This window comes from Ixodes scapularis, unplaced genomic scaffold (genome assembly GCF_016920785.2).
Source record: "Ixodes scapularis isolate PalLabHiFi unplaced genomic scaffold, ASM1692078v2 PGA_scaffold1__304_contigs__length_218370807, whole genome shotgun sequence".
In the NCBI taxonomy this organism is placed as follows: Eukaryota; Metazoa; Arthropoda; class Arachnida; order Ixodida; family Ixodidae; genus Ixodes; species Ixodes scapularis.
The window spans coordinates 171,280,036-171,299,293 of record NW_024609846.1 but is presented as its reverse complement, the minus strand read 5'-3'; the positions used below and the strand labels follow the sequence as shown (position 1 = coordinate 171,299,293).

The 19,258-nt window shown below is 41.2% G+C and overlaps 1 protein-coding gene across 5 annotated transcripts in view; it reads right to left on the bottom strand.

Moving 5' to 3' along the window:
* LOC8039553 (basement membrane-specific heparan sulfate proteoglycan core protein) overlaps positions 1-19,258 on the bottom strand; it is a 430,543-nt gene that overhangs the window by 131,688 nt on the left and 279,597 nt on the right. For 3 of the 5 annotated variants that reach the window (XM_040222261.3, XM_040222262.3, XM_040222263.3), the window contains exons 21-30: positions 18,143-18,256; positions 15,017-15,130; positions 14,113-14,220; positions 9,171-9,281; positions 9,034-9,090; positions 7,232-7,459; positions 1,893-2,039; positions 1,695-1,814; positions 1,048-1,179; positions 100-387 (exon numbers count right to left, since the gene is read on the bottom strand). In XM_040222261.3, the coding sequence (XP_040078195.1) occupies positions 100-387; positions 1,048-1,179; positions 1,695-1,814; positions 1,893-2,039; positions 7,232-7,459; positions 9,034-9,090; positions 9,171-9,281; positions 14,113-14,220; positions 15,017-15,130; positions 18,143-18,256 (1,419 nt within the window). The remainder of the gene's footprint in view (positions 1-99; positions 388-1,047; positions 1,180-1,694; positions 1,815-1,892; positions 2,040-7,231; positions 7,460-9,033; positions 9,091-9,170; positions 9,282-14,112; positions 14,221-15,016; positions 15,131-18,142; positions 18,257-19,258) is intronic. The other 2 variants (XM_040505271.2, XM_040505272.2) reach the window with 1 other exon arrangement.

The following is a 19,258-nucleotide window of genomic DNA, read 5'->3' as shown; positions in this document are numbered from 1 at the left end:
CTAAAGTCAGCAAATGACATAGTACTACAATATAAAATAAATTCTGCATTAAAATTTTTACATTCAGACAAGAGAGCATCCGTTTGCAGTGCTACTCACTCTTGACCACAAGTATGGCATCCGGAGTGGCGAGCACGCTCTGCTTGCTGTTGATGGCCTCGCATGACCAGGCCCCCTGGTCGGACTGGCGCACGTCGCGGATGGTGACCACTCCGTAGCCGTTGTCGCTCGTCGTCGTGACCCTCGGCTTGGGCGGGATGTGGCCCCAGTTGAGGCGCCAGTTGATCAAGGGCACAGGGTTGCCGATGGCGCGGCACGTGATGTTGACTGTTTCTCCCTCTATGGCGTTGACGACTTCAGACGGGGATTGAGTGATGGTCGGGGGTGCTGTGGAAAACAAGAATTCATTTTTAAAGCATGGAATGCTTTATAACAAAAGCCCCTACACCCAGAAATCCATCCGCCCGTCCACGTGCATACCCTATACCAGGGGTGGCCAAGCTGCGGCTCTTCGCGTATTAAAGTGCGGCTCGCAGCTCCCCCTCCCCTACTACCTACCTACCTCGCACTCCGTGCGACGCCCGGACCGGAGGAAAAAAAAGAACAATACTGACGTCACGGCCCAATGTTGCTTTAGCGATCGGCAACCTGCTGGCCGCCCGCTAAGGAGCAGCGGCTCGCGGCGGGTCGCATTTTTATTATCGGCATTAGTTGAGAATGCGGCGTCCCACAGACTTAATATTTTGGCTAGGGTCGTATTTTGTGTCATTACAGCGATACCAGTAATTTATTTCATTTTGAGTTTTGGCCGGAGTTGCCCTTTAAACTATCCACGAGTTTGAATTAAGAGAGTGAACGAACGAGATTCTACTGTATGTTTATGAAAATACCAAGAGAATGTGCCATAATTAAGCATTTTGGTGGGGACCCTCTGCCATGCCAAGACAGTATGACAAGGGTATTTGTGTTAAGTTGAAGGAAAAATATTAAATGATGCCCATTTGGCACCACCAATTTTAAATCTGACACTCCTGAAGTCATACTTACAGCACCCAATTTCGTCAGACTTGTCCTGGCAGTCAAATTCTCCGTCGCAGTGGAAACTCTTAGGAATGCACTGGTCTCCCGAAAGACACTGGTACTCGCCCATACGACACGGGGACCCAGGAATGCTTTCTCCTGGTTGAAAAAACGAGAAACGTTCGAAATCTGTTGAATCCCAATGTGAACATACATTGTGAACACAACTGCAAAGTATTTTGCCGCTTCACATTCACAAACAGAAAGCCATGAAACTGTCAACTGATGTTATCGCAACTGGTTTTGGGAATAGCATTTTTTCCTGTTCTGTAATTAAATTTACTTGCCGATTTAACTCTAGAGAATGTTCAGTAAAAAGAAATAATGCAGCAAATATACATTCCCTGTTTCATTTCTGCTCTTCAATCTAACTGCTTGCGCTTCTAAGAATCTAAATCTTTCATTGTTTTATCGACCAAGCGATGTGTCCTGTCCAAGTCAAATTCCAAGCGACTAGTACCTACTCCATTAGCCTTTAGACATTTCGCTAGTAGTTAGCATGGATGAGTAGTGTGACAAAATTAACCTTCCCATCTCATGAACAGAGATGTTTTGTCATACAGTGATGAGCTACTATTATGAAAACAAAAGAACCATGAGCAGTCACAACTCACGGCAGTTCTGTTCATCAGTTCCGTCACCACAGTCATCGTCTCCATCGCAGAGATACACCTTCAGGATGCATTTTTTATTTCCGCACTGCATCTCGTTGGGTTCACACAATGAAGGTTGAGCTGCAAGGCATAAAGAAACATGTCAAGTTTTGGAACTTGGCCACAAGGCACAAAGAGATGCCTGAATGATGTTTGTACCGCAGTTAAGCTCGTCGGAGCCGTCTTCACAGTCGTAATCCCCGTCACAGACGTACTTCCGCGGAACGCACTTTCCGTTTTGACAGGTGGCTTCGTCGTGTTTACAGGCTCCTAATGGCCGGTCCGGTTTGGGTGTTGGTGGAGTGTCTGCAGACAAAAGGCAGCAACACAGCTCTCAAACTCACAGTGCACATCTCTTTGAAGACAACAATTCCGAAAAAGAGGATGATAAAAAAGAAAAAGAAACAAATTGAGCATAATTCAAGGTCGTGCCATCTGGGCAGGAAGCAGAGAGGCAAGGACGTGTAAAAGTAGGAGATCAGAAAGAAAAAAGAAGGGGAAGGCCGCAGTCGGGTGGTCAGACCTGCAGCATTGGCCAGATCGAGTGGCAGTTTTTAAACTAAAAAACTGCGAGGGAAAAAACAACAAATTGGAAATTAAAATGCATTTCTCCATGGGAGTTCAACAGTGCCTGTTAACGTAACAAAAAAAAATCATGTGTCAACAAGGTTCTACTATGTATATTTCGGTATTAATAATTCGGTGTCAAGAACAGTCGAAATGGGTACTGGATAACATCGAGTCCATTGGATGTTACCTGCCATTGTGCATTACCAGCAACTAAGACAGGCCTAGAATATAAAGTACATCATTCTAGACAAATATATGTGGAAAATATTAAGCCTTGCTGATTACCATGCAATCTTGTGGCACGACTTTTTGATGGCATGTAGTAACCAGTTACTACATTGGGACTCATTATCCCCTATACCAGGTGTTTCATATAATACTCAAAAATTTCTACCATAGTGAAAAAAAAAAAAAAAAACGCATCTCCACGTGGTGAATGATGTTGATTGGGGCGAAGCTCTGGTGGTGCTCGTCTGCGTAGACGCTGAGCCGCAGCATGCCGAGCCTTTCGTTCGTTTTCATCCATGTCACGCTGCGGTCAAATGCTCAAATGCGTATATAACCATGTTCAATACAACACATTCTCTTTCTGACATGGATGAAAACAAACGAAAGGCTTGGCATGCTGCGGCTCACCGTTTACGCAGACAAGCACCACCAGAGCTTTGCCCCAATCAACATCATTCACCACGTGTAGATGAGTTTTTTTTTTTGCCCTACACGAGCACGGAAGCACGTGCTCACGTGCTCGTGAGCACGAGCACCCGACGCCGGACATACAGACATGGCTAACCCCTAAAAAGCTTCGCCCCTAAAAAAAAAAAATTTTTCTGGAACAAATTGGTAGCCATGGTGGACACCAAGGACTGCAGAAGATATACTAATTAACTAAATAATTAACTAAACTTTTTAATTAGTGACAATATACATATGGTTCCAATAAGAAACTTGCTAAGCCTTATCAAAAACCCCTAAATCAGTCACTTTTAAGAAGAGGTGAAGCATGTGTGAAGCGCAGGAGTGCACTAAACCTACCACACTCCTGCAGCAGGCACAAGGCTCAGCAAGTTTTGTAATTAAAACCACACATTTATTTTCATTATTTAAAAGGCTAATTAGTAAATTCTAGTTAATTACTTAGCTCAGCCAGTTTTTTTTTTTTTTTTTTTTTTTCAAGCCCCGACGTTTATCATGGTTAGAAGTTTGTTTCGAAAAAGTTTTTTCCCTCAATTGCCGGTTAGTACTGAAATTTGGAAGTCTTCGCTACACCCCCTATATTCCATTGGAATCAGGTAGTGGTTTTTCAAAACATAAAATTTAACTCCGAGTGAATTTACTAACAACGTAGGTCAACCCTGGCCTCCGACAAAATGCTCGACTTCAGCAACCTAGCACCACGTGTGTGAGTAGGCAATTGACCAGCCCCAAGTACATTACAGTTCACGGACTAATATTTTGTCTTGCTAGAGGACGTGTCACACAGGGATTAAAGGTGAAACTGAGAGATTAGTTTGTTATCGATATTTGGCTTGTACAGGTGGAGTTACATGTGGCATTGGTAGTGCAAGTTCAAAAGGCTTTAAAATAAATCTGCCATTCATTTTGTGCATGTGCAGAAACATTGTACTGCCAGATTTCACAAAGGCAGATCTGTGAAATAGTGGACCAGCAACAACCAAATGCTACAATTAAGCAGGTGTCTGCAGCAATGAAAATACAAGGAAAGTATCAATGAATACCATTACTGCATTAATAAAAGTTCTTGCATCCTTTGGAAGTTTGTTAGCACAGCATTTGACCAATATTGAGAAGCGATTCAGTGTTCTTTTTATGGCAATATCCTAGAGAATATTCTATTGAATTAAGCAGAATGTGTGAACACAAACTTCCCTTGAATGCAAACAAACAACTTGTGCACAGTACTGCTAGTTTGAACATAAAACAAACACTAAGCAAATATCAGGAAGCTTCAAATTAGCAAGCCATTACCCTTTTTGTCTAGTAAGATGATCCCATAGATATACCCAACCCATGACCACTTGATAAAAGGCAAAGTTTGTGTAGACATAATGACAAAAATGGGGCAACAGACAGAACGCATATGGTAAAAAAAAAAGATCCCCTCGATTTTTTGTCAGAAAAATTTCTTGGGCTTGCACTCGTGGGTTTCCGGCGGCATGTGACAAAGTGATGACAAAACATGTATTCCGTTTTTGACCGCAAGTAACCATTACCTTTGGCCCCAAGAAACGTAATTTTAATAAAACAAATCTTCATAAAACCTTCACTGGTGCCTATATGGCATGGGTGCCATGGATCTGCAGACCAAGAATAGTACACTCTATGTATTGAAGGATTGGTCGATATGACCAAATATTTTTCTACTATCCTTGCTTTAGTACTGAGTAATCAGACGTGATTCACCATCACATTTCCTCGAAGTCTAGAAAGGCAATCAATCTTTATCTTCATCCTGACCCAAGCGAAGTACTACCATTCAATTTCTACTCAAGTTGCCCTTAAAAATGGATAATTTGGCTGTGATGAGCTGTGCAGACATCATTGAAGCTTCCTGATGACAATTTAGAAGAGTGGAAAGCAAACAATTCTCACCAAGGTGTAGTAGTCCAGGGTTTAGTAAAAAGAGAGCAGAGCAGTTATTAATGTTGGTAGTCATGTTAGTGCAACAAACATGCAACAAACACCAAAGCTCTAACACAGGAGAGCCTGCATGAGGATTGTGAGAAACATTTATTTTGAAGCTGAACGAACTGCAAAAACTCGAGCTTTGCTGAAGCAGAACTACTTCTCATTTGTAAACATAGATGTCGATCCAACACAAATGCTATAAAGGCGAACACTCAATAAGCTCTTGTTCACCACTGTGTCCAGCCATTGCAAAAGGAGAGAAACTGTTGCATAGTTCAAGACTAGGAGCTTTAACTATGGCCAGACTTTTTTGTCTCTATAAATTCTCAGGTTTCAATAACTGTATAGGTGAATAATAATCTAGGAAAGTTATGCAAGTGCACTTTGACTGTCCATAGCAGAGCAATTGTATGTTGACCCTTCCAATATTAAAATCTGCTTTTTGCAGGCCTTGCTCAACCAGATTTGAAGGACATTTGACGATTGTTAGAAGGCAGTTACTTATACAAAATTTAACTTTGAGTTTCTCACTTTCCTCAGAATTGCAATGTTAATGTGCAGCATGCTCAAGGATTTGTGGACACTGAATAAGTAGATTACAAGAACCTCACAACTTTTTTACAAATCGTGCAAAAAAATAATGCCTTCCTTTCATATTTTTTAGAAGGAGGCCTTTTCAGTACAGTACTTATTGTATTAAAGGTTCATGAAGTTCATTTGTAAATTAAAAGCCAATTTAATTTCTTCTGTCCACCATTTCCATATTTGCTAATAAACCATTTTTTAAATTATAGTTTTGAAGCTCGATTTAATTGAGACTTAAAAGATGTACAGGACGCTGGTTTGGATAACATAAACAAAACCCATAAAGATCTGTGTTTCGAAGCCTCTACTACAAAAAGATTGCACCGAAGTACAGAGTAACAAATTTCTTTATTTTTATGCTGGTAGCACCTATTACAACATGCATATGAAAGGTACATGCAAAATACATGCAATGCTTTGATAAGTACCTTCGTAGGTATTTGGATCGATTTTTGGTAGGAAGTCTCCGTAGTAGGGTTCAGCTGATGCATTATTTAGGTGAACAAAAAACATTACAAGTTTACAATGTTGGCTCTCTGCACAAATAAACAATTGCTAGGCAATAATACGCAACCAGCCTTACAGCCATGTCAGTAGCAGCACCCATGTTAGTTCGAAAAGCAGTTACCTACTTCACAGTGCCCATTCATGCTATCAAAGTATGTTGAAAAATGCTTTAATGAGAACTCTTATTAGCAAGCAAGCTTTTACATACAATGACAATTTGCCAACGTAGAAAAACAAACAAGTGCTACCACACAGTCATAAATACTTCATTGAATGACTAGCCACTTCAAGCACAAAAATGCCATTTGGTATTTTGACGACTTTTGTTAAATTACACACAAATATTTGCAAAGTATTTTTCAAGCACATAAACCATCACACGTAGCATCTCTCCACTATCATTGCTCTTAGAAATGCCTTTAATTTGTGCTCTTAAAAGTTGTACACTGTCGTGATTGTCAACTGCAGGAGCCATTGCCTCAAATTATTAACAAGGCTTTAAAGATACTAGTCACTGCAAGCGAAAAACTGAGTACCAACAGGCAGAAACAGTCGAGACACTCATTTTTTTTGTCTACATTGCTTGGCACATTAGACATCTGAACTGCATCGGTAAGGAAACAAGCACTAAATCATGTCAATTAGAAACTAAACGGCAATTGGAAACCTCTCTTCATGTCAGATATCTACCATTCATCACTACTGTCATTGTCCTGAGCTTGGCTCATCGTAAGGCAAAACGTAAAGACAGAACAAAAGAATGTAAAGAGAATGAATCCTTAAAGCATGAGGGAACAACTCCACCCCTACCCTAGAAATGTGACCTTCATGTAGACAGTGACCAAGGATTATTTTCCCAGGATACGCTTTTCTAGCGGCAACGCAGGGGCAAAGCTGTCCCTCGGATAAAACAATTCTATTCGCAAAGCAGAGCACACAAGCAAGTTAGGGTTTGTTGACCAGGTCCCAAAACAACAGGCAGTACATATGGTAGCAAAAGCAAGAAACTAAAGCATTCATTGTCAGTGCAGCCCGTAGGCAAAACTGTTCTCTCCGATCAAAAAACAGGCTAATCGTATTTGGAGAAGATGCACATCTGCGGAGAGCTGTCAACAGTTCCGAAACAGGCGGGGTAGACTAGTGGCGGCGGGTGCGGGGAAAAAAGGCGCAGTAGTCCGGATATTTACATGGCTGCACGGTGAGGAAGGCAGCCTTCTGTGCCCCTGAAGCTCCCCCGGGGGCCCCCTCGGCCCGGCAGAGGTAGACGCCGCCATGGTCAGGCTGCACGTTGGGCATAGTGAGCCTGCCACGGGCGTCCGTAGAGCCGGGAGGCAGCGGGTGGTTGTCCGGGCGCGTCCACTTCACCTGGGAACGCCGCGTCCCCTCGTCCCGGCAGCGGAACACCACCTCTTGCCCTGCAGAACACCGCAAGGAAGTGCTTGAAGCAGACTGCTTGCACTAGAAGCCCTCACGTCGGGCCCAATTTCGGTTGGCAGTTTGTGCTTGACGCCAACAAACGACATCTGGCACACTCCACTAGGTAGCGAGGGTTGGCTTAGACTGCCTGCAGATTTATGAAGCGCAACTGACACCTCAGCTACGCTACACCTATAGGCCCATTCTTTTCGGTCAGCTGCCGCCACAGTGTCTAGGACAGGATTAAAACTGACATAAGGCGGGGCCCTAATGTTCCAGCGCCCACAATCCACGGGTGTGTACAAACATTTGTCCCCATGTGCTAACGGAGCATTTGAAGGAACTAAAAAAGAATCTTCGAAATCAATGTGAGAACAGTCAAACTCATGCCTTCAGTGTCCAATCAAGACTCTACAATGATCGATTGATTGATTGCCCGTTACATATTTCGTTCTTGTTTTAATTTTCTGGGTTATACCAACATGGGCAAGCGTGGTGATATAAAGTCAAAACGTGACTTCAAAATATCCAATTTTGCTTGCCACAGGCGCCACTCACAACCTGAGAGCTACAGGCCTTATGCTGCAACAGGCTTTCATTAGATTGTAGACACTAAGGCAGGAGTTTAGACCCAGCAATTTGGGATCTATGCGACGAGCCGGGCTAGCCTCGAGGTGTAACTCTGGACAAGCCGTTGGACAATATGTAAATCTGACGTAAGAGAGGAAGTGGTATGGCTGATCACAGATATACTAGCAGATGTTCCTTTTTTGGTGGAATAGTCTTTGAAACGAAAATATTGTGTTATATAATAGGAAGCCAGTCGAGAGACAGCAAAGGCACCCCCCACCATAAGGAAGCTGGACAATATTTACCGTAGTGTACCTATGCAAGCATTGCTCCCCCTCTTACCTCCAACTGGAGGCTAAAGCTTAGTGTCAAGGGAAGTCGCATAAGCTTCCCCTTGCGAAGACCTGTGTTTAACGCAAGTCCCCATCACACATTAGAAACATGAGACCAGTAGCCCGTGGCTTCAAGCTCCAGTCCACGAGTGAGGTAAGCAGAATACCAAATTTGTAGAATTGTGAAATAAGCACACAGGTAGGGAAGGACGGTGATGGGACTATACTTTGCCAGAGCTTTGCAAGGCATAGGGATGACACTAAAAGTGCTGCATATATTTGCTATCACTGATTCCCAGGAACAAGGGTTCATACGTTACAGTTGCATCCACTTCTATGCTCCTGCAGATTTAGAATCTGTTAGTGAACACTCATTTGCATGCCTATGGAAACAAATGTGGAATCATGGCTTAGTGTCATGACATACATACTTCAAGCGCTGCAAAACCATTCCTAGCATATGATACACAAGGTTGATGCAAGGTAGCACATGTACATTTTAGTGGGATGCTCTCATAAACCCTATAGTTTACATTTGCAACTGAATTGAAAAAACAAGTTAGCAGGGTCACAGTGTGATGTGTTCTTTATCCCATGAAATGTCATGCCCAAAATCACTAAGTCAAAAAAAAGAAAAAAAAAAAGAAATTGAAAATTGCAATGCAGCCTACCTTGCTTTATGGTCTGGCGCTCTGGATAGACCCTTATGTTGATGCCTGCATCTGGAGCTGCACAAAAAGGAAAAGTGTCAACTGTTAACAGCAGTCTCAGGAGTGCAAAGCAACTGCAAGCGGGAAATTCAACGTACGACAGTCTGCTTCATCCGAGAAATCCGTGCAGTCAAATCGACCATCGCAGCGCTTTGATCGCTCAATGCACTGGGCATTAGCACAGACATACTGGTCAAGCTGGCAAGTCCCTGGAAAATAAAGGTAAAAAAAAAAGCCTTAACAAGTAAAAAATGCTTGGAACAAAATTCCAAGTATCAAAAGGTGTCTTCCTTAATGGAAAACAAATACGAGTTGCACTGCAACCGTTGGTAACAGTGAACAGTTTGCTGTAAATATTGAAGTCAACTTTATAGGAAACAAACAAGTTTATCTCACATTCCACATTATGTTCCGGAGTGAAGGAGTCGGTGCATGACCCTTTCTAGACTTCTGGTACTGTACTTCCAATAATCTAACATGAGGTCATTGAAGTGTCAAAAGGGAAACTAGCAGTGTTGAACTTCACTGCCGAAAGGCAATGAATAGTTGCAAGTTAAGGAGCCATACTGCAAGTTAAAAATGCTATTCATAAATTGATTGCAGAAAATTCATTAAGACAGATACTTCATTTTATGTAGCCTAAGTTATTACACAAACATAGTTATTACACAATTCTAATACAAGATTAAACACTTGTATGAGATGCCCAATCTACATTAACAAACATGAATTAAGAATGTTTGAAAACAATCTTGTCACTTAATGTTCTTTCATAACATTCGAAAAACAGTATGCAAACACTACTGTAGTCTATTCCTAAACAAGGAAAGTATAAAACATGGTAGCAGACATGTTTTATGGCATGTCAGAGTAATGATGAGCTTCCTATGTGTGTTCAGAAGAGTCGTGCTTCTATATTTAATAGGATTATGTGAATATTTGAATTGTTTTAATAGTACTAGTTTCGAATAATTTGCTATTCAATATGTGCTTCGAGGTTAACTGCAATATTCATATTTTTCGAAGTGTTGATCGCAGTGGGTTAGCTTCGTTGAGCGCGCTTCTTACCAAGCACCGGAGCACTGCGGTGAAGTAGCACCCGTGGAACTCGCTTTCGCGGGTGTTGCTTCTGCACAGTGCACTGACGATTAACACTTCGAAAAATGTAATATCGCTACTCATCTCCCATCAAATCTCAAATAGTGTATTATTTGAAACTACCATTCAAAAATTTGAATATTTGCACAATCCTAGTCCTTCTCCAGGGATTATTTTTGTCATTCTTGTCCAGCTCGCGTACACCTTTGCATTGAATTGCATTATAATTATAACAAATAATTCAACACTTTGTATTGTGCAACTGCAAATCTATATTAACCTACAAAATGCCTAGTTAACAATAGCATAATTCTAAAAATTAAATTGGTAGCTTTTGGAATGAAAATTTCCCTTGCCCCATTAATTTTTCTATAGCTTAGGAATAACCATTTATTATGTCCTTAACTTTCATTTGGGGGCAAATTAACAATTCGCTGATTTTCTACTGCAACACAGTTTACACACACACAAAAAAAAATCAAAATACCACTGAATCATGCTTTTCAGGTTATAAACACGTTTGTAAGTATAAAAACTTTTAATTACTTGATTTAATATTCGAAATTATTATGACTAGAACAGGACCGCAAAACAGTGCTCGTAAATTAAAGGCACAACAGTTTGCCAGCGGGAGGCACGTACAGCAGTCAAGCTCGTCGGATCGATCGGGACAGTGGGGAACGCCGTCGCAAAATTCGTCCCTGTCAATGCAGAGGCCAGACTGACACCGGAATTGAGAAGGTCTGCAGAGGTGAGACTCTGAAGCAAGTGGCAGGGTGCCACACACACACCACAGGGGAGGCAGAGAAAGAGAGGGAGGGAGAGAAGGAAGAGTAGGATAGCCATTGCAGCGTTAGCACACTCGTGAAAAGAAAGCACCGTGAAGGAAAACAGAAACTAGTCAAGGTTAGCATGCAGAGATGTAGGACAAGCTATTACACGAAACAGGTTTTTTTTAACAGATGCCTTGCAAAAACTGCTAAGACAGAAGTTGGGTGTAGAAGTTGGACCAGAGAGACTGCCCAGTTAAGGCATTTAGCTGGTAAAGCTACCGCAAGCTGAAAGAAGGTTCCTACATTTCTGGAGTGTGAGATGCAAGAAGTTATTACAAAGTGTTAAAATTGTGGAAGTGGCAACCATGTTCAACAATTTAGCAATGCTACGATGCAAAGCCAGTAATTATAATATCCATGTTGGAAGGATGCACTGGACATTTAGGACGATTTTCCCATGACAGAATTTTCGAAGAACACTTGAAACAAAGGAATCATTCTTTCGCGATAAACTGGCTACAGTGAACATCAGGGCATGAATGTGTAGTATCTAGAGATTTGATTACTTAAAATCTACTACCGTAAAACACGGAGTACGCAACCATGTCATAATAAGTGTCCACTTACTACTTTTGAAAAGTATGGAAACAGCAAAAGACACATCAGGTGCCCACCAGATTTTGTAGCTTACCTAACTAACAGAAGCTCCTCCTCCTACACTAGCCGCTTCTCCCAGCACCCCAGTGAAAAGTGGTGGTGCCCCCTTTGCATTTCTGCACTCTGACAAAACAAGTGCCCTTCCCCCAGTTTTTCAAAATTGCCTTAGAATTTTGGGTGGGTGCTTGCTCTGCAGATTGTGGTAATTATTGTTTTAAATATATCTGCCTTATCTGGCACATCACGATTAGAGATATGCTGCCCATCATCAAATTATGCTATAGCCATTTAAATTACAGCAACTAGGGCATGTCTCATTCTACACTATTCTCTGGCAAATTTGAGCTGCGAGGAGACCAGAATACTGAAACTAAATGCAACAGAGCTCCAGAACTGGCACCCAGGAGCGACATCGGCCACAGTAGCGGGAGCGAGTCATCGCAAACAACAGGGTCACATGGTCATAAAAAAGGTGCATTACACTGACGTCTCCCTAGGTGCACAGCTTTTGGCGCTTTTTTCCCCCCTAGTTTAGGTACTACAATTTCTAGATAGCCTCATTTTGCCATTGAATAGTGTGGAGAACTATTTAGTTTTCAGACTTCTCACAACAGTTGCAGCAAATTTGGATGGAAGACAACAAATCTCTACTAATTAGAATGTGTGAGACACGACAAGTTTTTAAAGCTGATTAGCAAATTTTAGGTAATTTGATTGCTTATTTATACCCTGATGTCCACCCCAGTTCACAATGCTCTCCCAAAGAGATAATTTCTATTGTGCCTTTTTCTTCAAACTATTCTCAGTCAGGGAAATATCCTGTATAGCATGCACCAATTTACTTATGCAGCCAAAAAAAAATCTAATGCCCCAAAGCTCAGCCCTTTAAGCAAGAGCAATCAAAACATGCCAAACCCAGTATAAAATATTCTAAAGATTGTACAGAACCATATTCCATGGCGGAAAGTCAGAATGTGCCGATATCTCGCAGGAATCTGTTTTACGGGTGAACAACAGGTTCATAAAATTGCAGAAGCATTAAGCTAAACCACGAGGACCAATATACTTGTCAAGGTTTGAAGTCTTCTACAACATTCCATATTGACATTTGCAACAAAACAGCATTGCATAAATATGTTTCGTATTAAAGCTTAATAATCGTCACCAATGTTTTAAGCTAGCATGTTTATGTTTTCCATTGCTAAAGGGCTAAGGTCTTTTTAGAAATGCCATGGACTCAGCGTGCAGACCATGCAGTGCCATTTAGATACATCTTGTGTGCATGCAGACAGTAAAGAATATGTTTGTAACCGTTAATTAAGCAACTACTGCATAGATGAAAAAATTGCAGAGAAGAGGGGCATGAAAAGGCAAAAGTGTCAAAGCAAACTCGTGTAGTACTTTGGCAAACGAGAGTATTGGTGAGGCTAACTCAGTCAGTACCACAGTTCTGCTCGTCAGAAAAGTCCTCACAGTCATAGTAACCATCGCATCGGAGTAAGTCCTCCACACATTTTCCATCACCACAGCCAAACTCACTGTGGCTGCAGCCTCCTGCAGCATGCAAGCAAGTCAAGTCACTCAGTGTCAAAGAGCAGAAAGAGGCAACAGGAAAGCAAACAGTATGCAAGAGAGGGTTAAGAAACGGGCAGAAGACAGGATTGTCTCAAGTTGAAGATTTTCTCAATTCTATACAGAAGGAAAAGGTAGCGCAAAACTTAAACCTGAGTATGTCTAGCTTACAGCCCTTACAGCCTCTTCAAAGAAATTTTGGACTAAATTCCCGATTTTAACCTAGAAACTCGCAGAAGTGGTCATTTCATTGAACGTGAATACTATTTCACATTTATATTTTATATAAATTTCACATCCATGCGCCCATGAAGTAAACACATAAAGGGGCCTAAAAAGCTTTGAAACATTCCCAACAAAATAAAAAAATATGGGTACACCAGTCAGGGCAGAAAAAGCAACTTTAATTTGATTTAAATTGAGCTGCTTTTATGTTTAAATCAGTCTAAACAATATCCAATGACAGGCAACAATTTTCTCGGTTTTTCTTATATAGGAGGCAATTACGCCTTGTTTCTGATCCTTCGTTCTTTGGTTTTCTTCCACTCGTAAACCACAATACCAAGAAGCCCACCTTCATGCCTTTACTTCCTTATTTCTCTAGGTTGCCCGTAAGTAGCACAGCTCTTGTATTTCGTGAAAAGACACCTAAACCCATAAATGGCACATCGGACTTCCCTCCGATGGTATTTTTGTGAGCAGAGCTAAAATAATTTGTACAATGTACACTGAAATGTGAGCAATTTTTTGGTTGATTTAAATTCTCCGACAATTCCAGATTCTAGACACCGCTGGAATGTTGAAACTTAATAAAATTAACTGTTGGGCTAGCCGGTAACACATAGCGAAAATAAAAAAAGTGCAAAGGACAAAGACAAGACAGGCACTTGTCCTTGTCACTTTTTGATTTTGAATTGAAACAAAGGACAATGATACTTACTGCAGCCTGTTTCGTCGGACCCATCTCTACAGTGATAATGACCATCACACCTGAGGTGTTTCGTAATGCACTCTCCACTCTTGCAGTGGAATTCTTCCGAAGTACAACCTAAAGGAAAAACAGAAGTGTTACAAGCTAAATAACATTTTATAGTTTTTGTTGTTTTTTTCACTTCGAAGTGTACCCCTGTGGAGAAAAGAGGAGACCCATGGTTGAGGCATAGTACAACATTAAAGATTAAGCAATGCTTTGCCTTGAACAAACGAGAAAAACCTTTCAAAACTTAGCCCTGTCTCCCTTGACATGGACAAAAGCATCTTAAAGCCTGGTCTGAATCGTGAGGTGCTTGTTGTACACCAATACATTTGCACACGACTGACAAGGGAGAGCATTTAGTTCCATAATTCAAGAGACATGCCGTCAACGTTTTTATCGACAACAACTGCTCATGGCACAAGTTGAATTGACACTCGTGGATATACCCATTACAATCCAAATCTCAAGATAAATTGACAGCACTCTTCCTATGCCTGTCAAAGTAGACAATACTTTCTAAGGACTATTAATGTTGTTACTTTGCTTTTTGATAATTATGAGTTATCAGTATTGCTGCACCTTCCAATATATGTGCCACCTGCTGTGCTCTGCGAAACAGTATACGGCCAGGATGACCAACACTATTTCAAGAGATGAAATCATTGTAACTACTTTTCGCGTCATTTGCATCACCGTGCCAAGCCTGGATTAATCCAGCAATCGTTATAAGACTATGCCTTGTGCCAATATTCCCCACGGTGACTGTCACATATTGGCCACACTACGGTCCTTTTCGAGACATCTTGCAGCTTCAATAACCAATATTAGCCTCTCAAACTTCAATAAAAACAAGCAGACGCAGACTTACAGTCTTCCTCATCGCTTCCGTCGGGACATTCCCGGCGTTTGTCACATCTTCCTGAAATCCTAATGCACTCGCCAGACTTGCATCTGAACTCATCTGCCCTACAAGCTTCAGAGACTGTGGAAAAAAATAAGGTGATCAATGAATTACTGATAGATAAAAGAAAGAAAACATGCAATGCAGAGGCATACCCCAAACTAAATAAGCACTGGGGACACATTTCACTGTCCGCTCACAGTCATCAAGTCACCACTGATATTTGAAAATGTACGATAGTAGTGTTGTCGTGGTGAATTTTAGTTTTAGAATTCAAAAATTAAGCAGAAACATGGCTTGCAGACAACAACTTCAGCACCTACAATTATTTTCTGACCCAAGCCACCTGCCATAATCATTAAACTACAAAAATGAACTGTTTGCATTAGTTAAAACCATGGCAATTTTTAACAAACTAAATCGCTCCCGATTTGAGGGCTCTATTAGATGGAAGTTCTAGCTCTCATGCAACAAAAAATCTGGAACTCTTGTAAGTCGAATCTTGTTAATTCAAACTCAAGGGGGGGGGGGGGGGGGGGGGGGGGGCGAAAATTTGTTTGAATAAAGCGAAGTTTGAATTATCAGGAGTTTCCTACCATAGAGGCGCATAGGATGGGACCTGTGCGTTAGATGGAATTATCCGCAAGTTCGAATTAAGAGAGTCTGAATGATTGAGAGTCGCCTGTATATCAGCAATATAGTACACCGGTTACAGTGGCATTTCAAGGGCAATCGGAATCAAAGGCACATAGAATGCAAAGAGCCAGGACCACAATCTAATTTGGCTATTACATGCCTTTTTGTCTATGAGCAATTTCATTTCAAATTGAGCTGGGAGAAAGAATCCCAATTTTTAATTTCGTCCCGAAAAATGTTTTGGGGCATTCTTAAAGCGGGTGCAAAAAGCAAGTTCAAAAGATTTCTTGTGTTTAAGTTTTGATTTTTTAAGCAAGGTGTCTGCCACTAGCTCATCCTTCCAGATATGAGCAATTCATAAATTAGACATCTCTATACATTTGTTGACTAGACTGTTTTCTAAACAACAAATGTCTGAATTAAACAAACCAAAATATGTCGTAAACACTGATCAAAATATAGAGTGCCTTGCACATCAGTTTAATATACTAAACATGTAGAAGTTTCATTCACTGCAAGGGTAACAAATGTAAAAAATAGTTCTCATGCCAGTAGTATTATGCCGGTCGCCCCACTTTTTGGAGTCTTTCATGAATATGTCAGTTATATTTTATTAACGTTTCTGCTTTAACCTTGCTTTGAGGCATGCAATTGGCATGCAAATAAAAAAACAAATGGGAAAAATATATGGTATCGCCTAAAAATATAAGATATATCACTCAACTTTTTGTGGTTTTTGGTAAAAAAAAAAACTAAGTACATTCACAGTTAAAAGTAGGATGGCAAAAGTGGGTGACCCTAGTCAACGAAGCAGCATCAAATGCAAACAAAACAACCCGCAAGAACAAAATGTAGAACCTTAAGACCCAAGGAGCCACAACAAAATGTCCTAAATGTGAAAATGCACACTAAGGGTGGACTAACTTCGGCCCTGAGGGTCACACTGGAATAGAGAAGCTATGAGGACCCCTAAAAAAAAAAAAACTGTTTTGCGACAAACCTTCCACATTGCAGAACAATAAAGTAATATTTGAAAAAATGGCAAACCGGGAACCTTGTTTCACTTGGGCAAGAAAACAGCCTGGCAGTTTTTGCTATCCATTCTATGCAAAACTGTTTCAAATAAACAAACTAACGAATTTCGGAATAGCAAATATTTCAGTTCAACGAACTTGGTCGGCGGACCCAGGATTATTTTTGCAATCGGTTCAAAGAAGTTTTGTGCTCTGCAGTGCTGGTGAAGCCGATGCCCGCCGTACCGCCGCTGCCGCCTCTACAGCGGCGGCGTGTCATCACTGGCGTTTACAGTCCCGCCGAGGCAAAGCGGTGATGTGGTAGACAAAAATGAACCACATGGTGTATCTGTCTTTTCTTTGTCATCGGTTCCGTTCGGCCATCTTAGTTTTGAGTAAAAACGGCAGGACGGCAGTTTGTGCGCCCACTTTCGTAGCAAGTACGACGAAACGGAAGCAGTTCTCTATCAGACAAGTTAAAAATCCTTCAGTGTCTGGACAACGGTCACAGGCGAGTGGACGTTGCGAAGGGTTATGGGATTCACCATTGACGTTGTCAACGACAGTGAAGCAAAAGTCTAAGCTTGAAGGAGAAACTGCATTCAATCCCAACAGGAAACGACTCTGCAGGGGATATTTCAAGCCAGTGGACGATGCAGTTTCGGTATGGCTTCGTCAAAACAATAGGCTGTGCCATAGGAAGTGCAAAAAAACTCTGGACAGCTTTGTTACTTCAAGGACTTTAAGAGCACCAGTGCAAGTGAAAATTATATATTTTTTTTTTCAAAATGCGAAAGGCAGCAACGTAACTTATACACTTTGTATATACCGATGTATGAGACTCCCATAAATTGCATTTCACACTTTTGACTATGTAGGCTGTGCCCTATGCTGTTCCATATTCTAGCGAATATATTCAGTTCAGTGAATTTTCAGTTTAGTGAACCATTTGCTTGGGTCCCTTGAAGTTCGCTCAATTGAGAGTTGACTGTAGCAGGATTTACAATGTTGAGTTAAAGTTACCCAGACAGTACTCATCTTTGAGTTAGCAATTTTCATTCGATAGAACAATGCTGCTGAAAGATCATAAACATCCAAAGATACAGGAAACCAGTATATACCAATTCTCCTCATATTTGGTTTATCTTCAGATTAACCATCTTCATGTGAAACTGTAAATGCTCTACATGCATATGTCAAGACAAAAGAGGTGATTCAAAATATATTCAATTAATTTGCACACCTTATCGGTACCTACGCTAATTCGAGTATTACGACAGTTGGATAGCCAAGTGTGAATGAGGCCAAGTGCCAAACCATCTTCAGTGGCCACGTGCGACCCTTGGGCCCAAGTTTAAGCACCCAACGTCAGCTAAACAAGCATGACCCCAAGCTTGCTATTTCCCAGCGTGCAAAGTAAAGTCATTTTCCAGTTAGTACGTACCACAGTTAGCTTCGTCAGAGAAGTCCGAGCAGTCTACCCTATCGTCACACTTTCTCCTAATGTCAATACAGCGTCCATCACCACACTTGAACTGTGCAGCAGTGCAACCTGGAACTGGGGAGACATGCAGGTGCTAACCACAGCTCACCCAAGACATGCGTGTGAGGCAAGCTCGTTACAGGGCAGGTTAGGGGCACACTTGATTCGCATGTTATACCAATCCTAACAGGCACTGGTAAAACCAAGTGGAAAGTAACTGGTGAAAGCCAGCACATGTATGTAGTCTGCATCGGAAAACACGCTCTTAGTGAATTGGCAGCTGTAAAATTATGTACGCTTTTGCAACAATAAATACACTTCTAAACCTTAAAAAAAAAAAAGTTTAGCTTTTTTTTTTTTGCAGGGTATAGATATTTTCTATATATTTCTTATTTTAAAATCTCCACATTGGCACTCTGCGTTGACCGGGGACCAGAACAAAGTCAATTGGAGTGATGTACCTTTGTCCTACCACTTCTCTGCAATGCGGACGTCCATCCGGAAAAATGCTCCCTCAAAACGAGCGGACGTGTGTTGTCACACTGCCGAGAGATTCTTTTATTGTAATGAAATCCGTTTTAACTCTCATACCCCAGCTAAAAATAAGCAATGACTGCTACAGAAGCATGAGCAGTGATAACAGATTTAGCTGCCCTGTCAATAAAACAACTTAACAAAATGACAAAAAGTTATTTTTAAATTAGTTTAGAGTTTACAGCGAGCTTTAAATATATGCGTTAGCAAAATTAAGAGATAAAAAGCTGGTTTACTATAAACTGTCTCGATCTGCCTTGAGCATACTGGAAACTGAAAAGCTCCTCCAGTTCATTCCTTTGGCTTAGAATCACCCTAACATATTTCGTGGACCAAAAATCTATCCAAAATAGAATGAAGAACCTTCAATCATTTTTTGTGGCATTTTACAACCCATCTATGACCAAATAAAGAATTTAACCCACCTATGACCAGATAAAGAATTTAAGCAACGGCGGCTAGCTAGACACAACTGCTGGTGAAACTCAATGCTAGCATGTTCCCCCACGTACATGTAATGTCAGACATTAGAACATTGCAGAG